This window comes from Alligator sinensis, unplaced genomic scaffold, assembly GCF_000455745.1.
Source record: "Alligator sinensis unplaced genomic scaffold, ASM45574v1 scaffold107_3, whole genome shotgun sequence".
NCBI lineage: Eukaryota > Metazoa > Chordata > Crocodylia > Alligatoridae > Alligator > Alligator sinensis.
Window position 1 is genome coordinate 653,083 of NW_005842578.1, and position 386 is coordinate 653,468.

The 386-nt window shown below is 75.6% G+C and overlaps 1 protein-coding gene across 1 annotated transcript in view; it reads left to right on the plus strand.

The window, feature by feature from the left end:
• SYMPK (symplekin) overlaps positions 1-386 on the plus strand; it is a gene marked incomplete at its 5' end in the record, with an annotated part of 14,419 nt that overhangs the window by 10,644 nt on the left and 3,389 nt on the right. The window contains 2 exon segments of the mRNA XM_025214310.1: positions 1-40; positions 124-384. The exon segment at positions 1-40 is cut by the window's left edge and continues 38 nt beyond it. Of these exon segments, the coding sequence (XP_025070095.1) occupies positions 1-40; positions 124-384 (301 nt within the window).

Below are 386 nucleotides of genomic sequence, written 5' to 3' on the forward strand. Positions count from 1 at the left end.
GCCGCTGCTGGCCCACGTCCGCTCCTTCACCCCCCACCAGGTACCGCGTCGCCCCGGGTCCTCCCCCTGCTGCCGCCGCCAGCCCCTGGCTGCGCTCACCCTGCCTCTCCCTGCCCCTTGCAGCAAGCACACGTGCCCCACTCCACCATGGCCATCCTGGAGGCCAGCACCAAGCAGGAGGCTGAGGCCAAGGACGTGCAGCCCCTGGAGGTGAGTGCGGGGCCGCGCCGGGCAGGGACGGGGCCGTTCTTCTGCCCGGCGCCCCCAGCCCCAGCTGCCCCCTCCCTCCAGGAGGAGCCCGAGCCCCCGGCCCCGCTGCGCGGCCCCCAGGACGCCATCGCGCTGCGCCTGGCCCAGGAGAAGGCGCTGAAGCGCCAGGCCGAGGA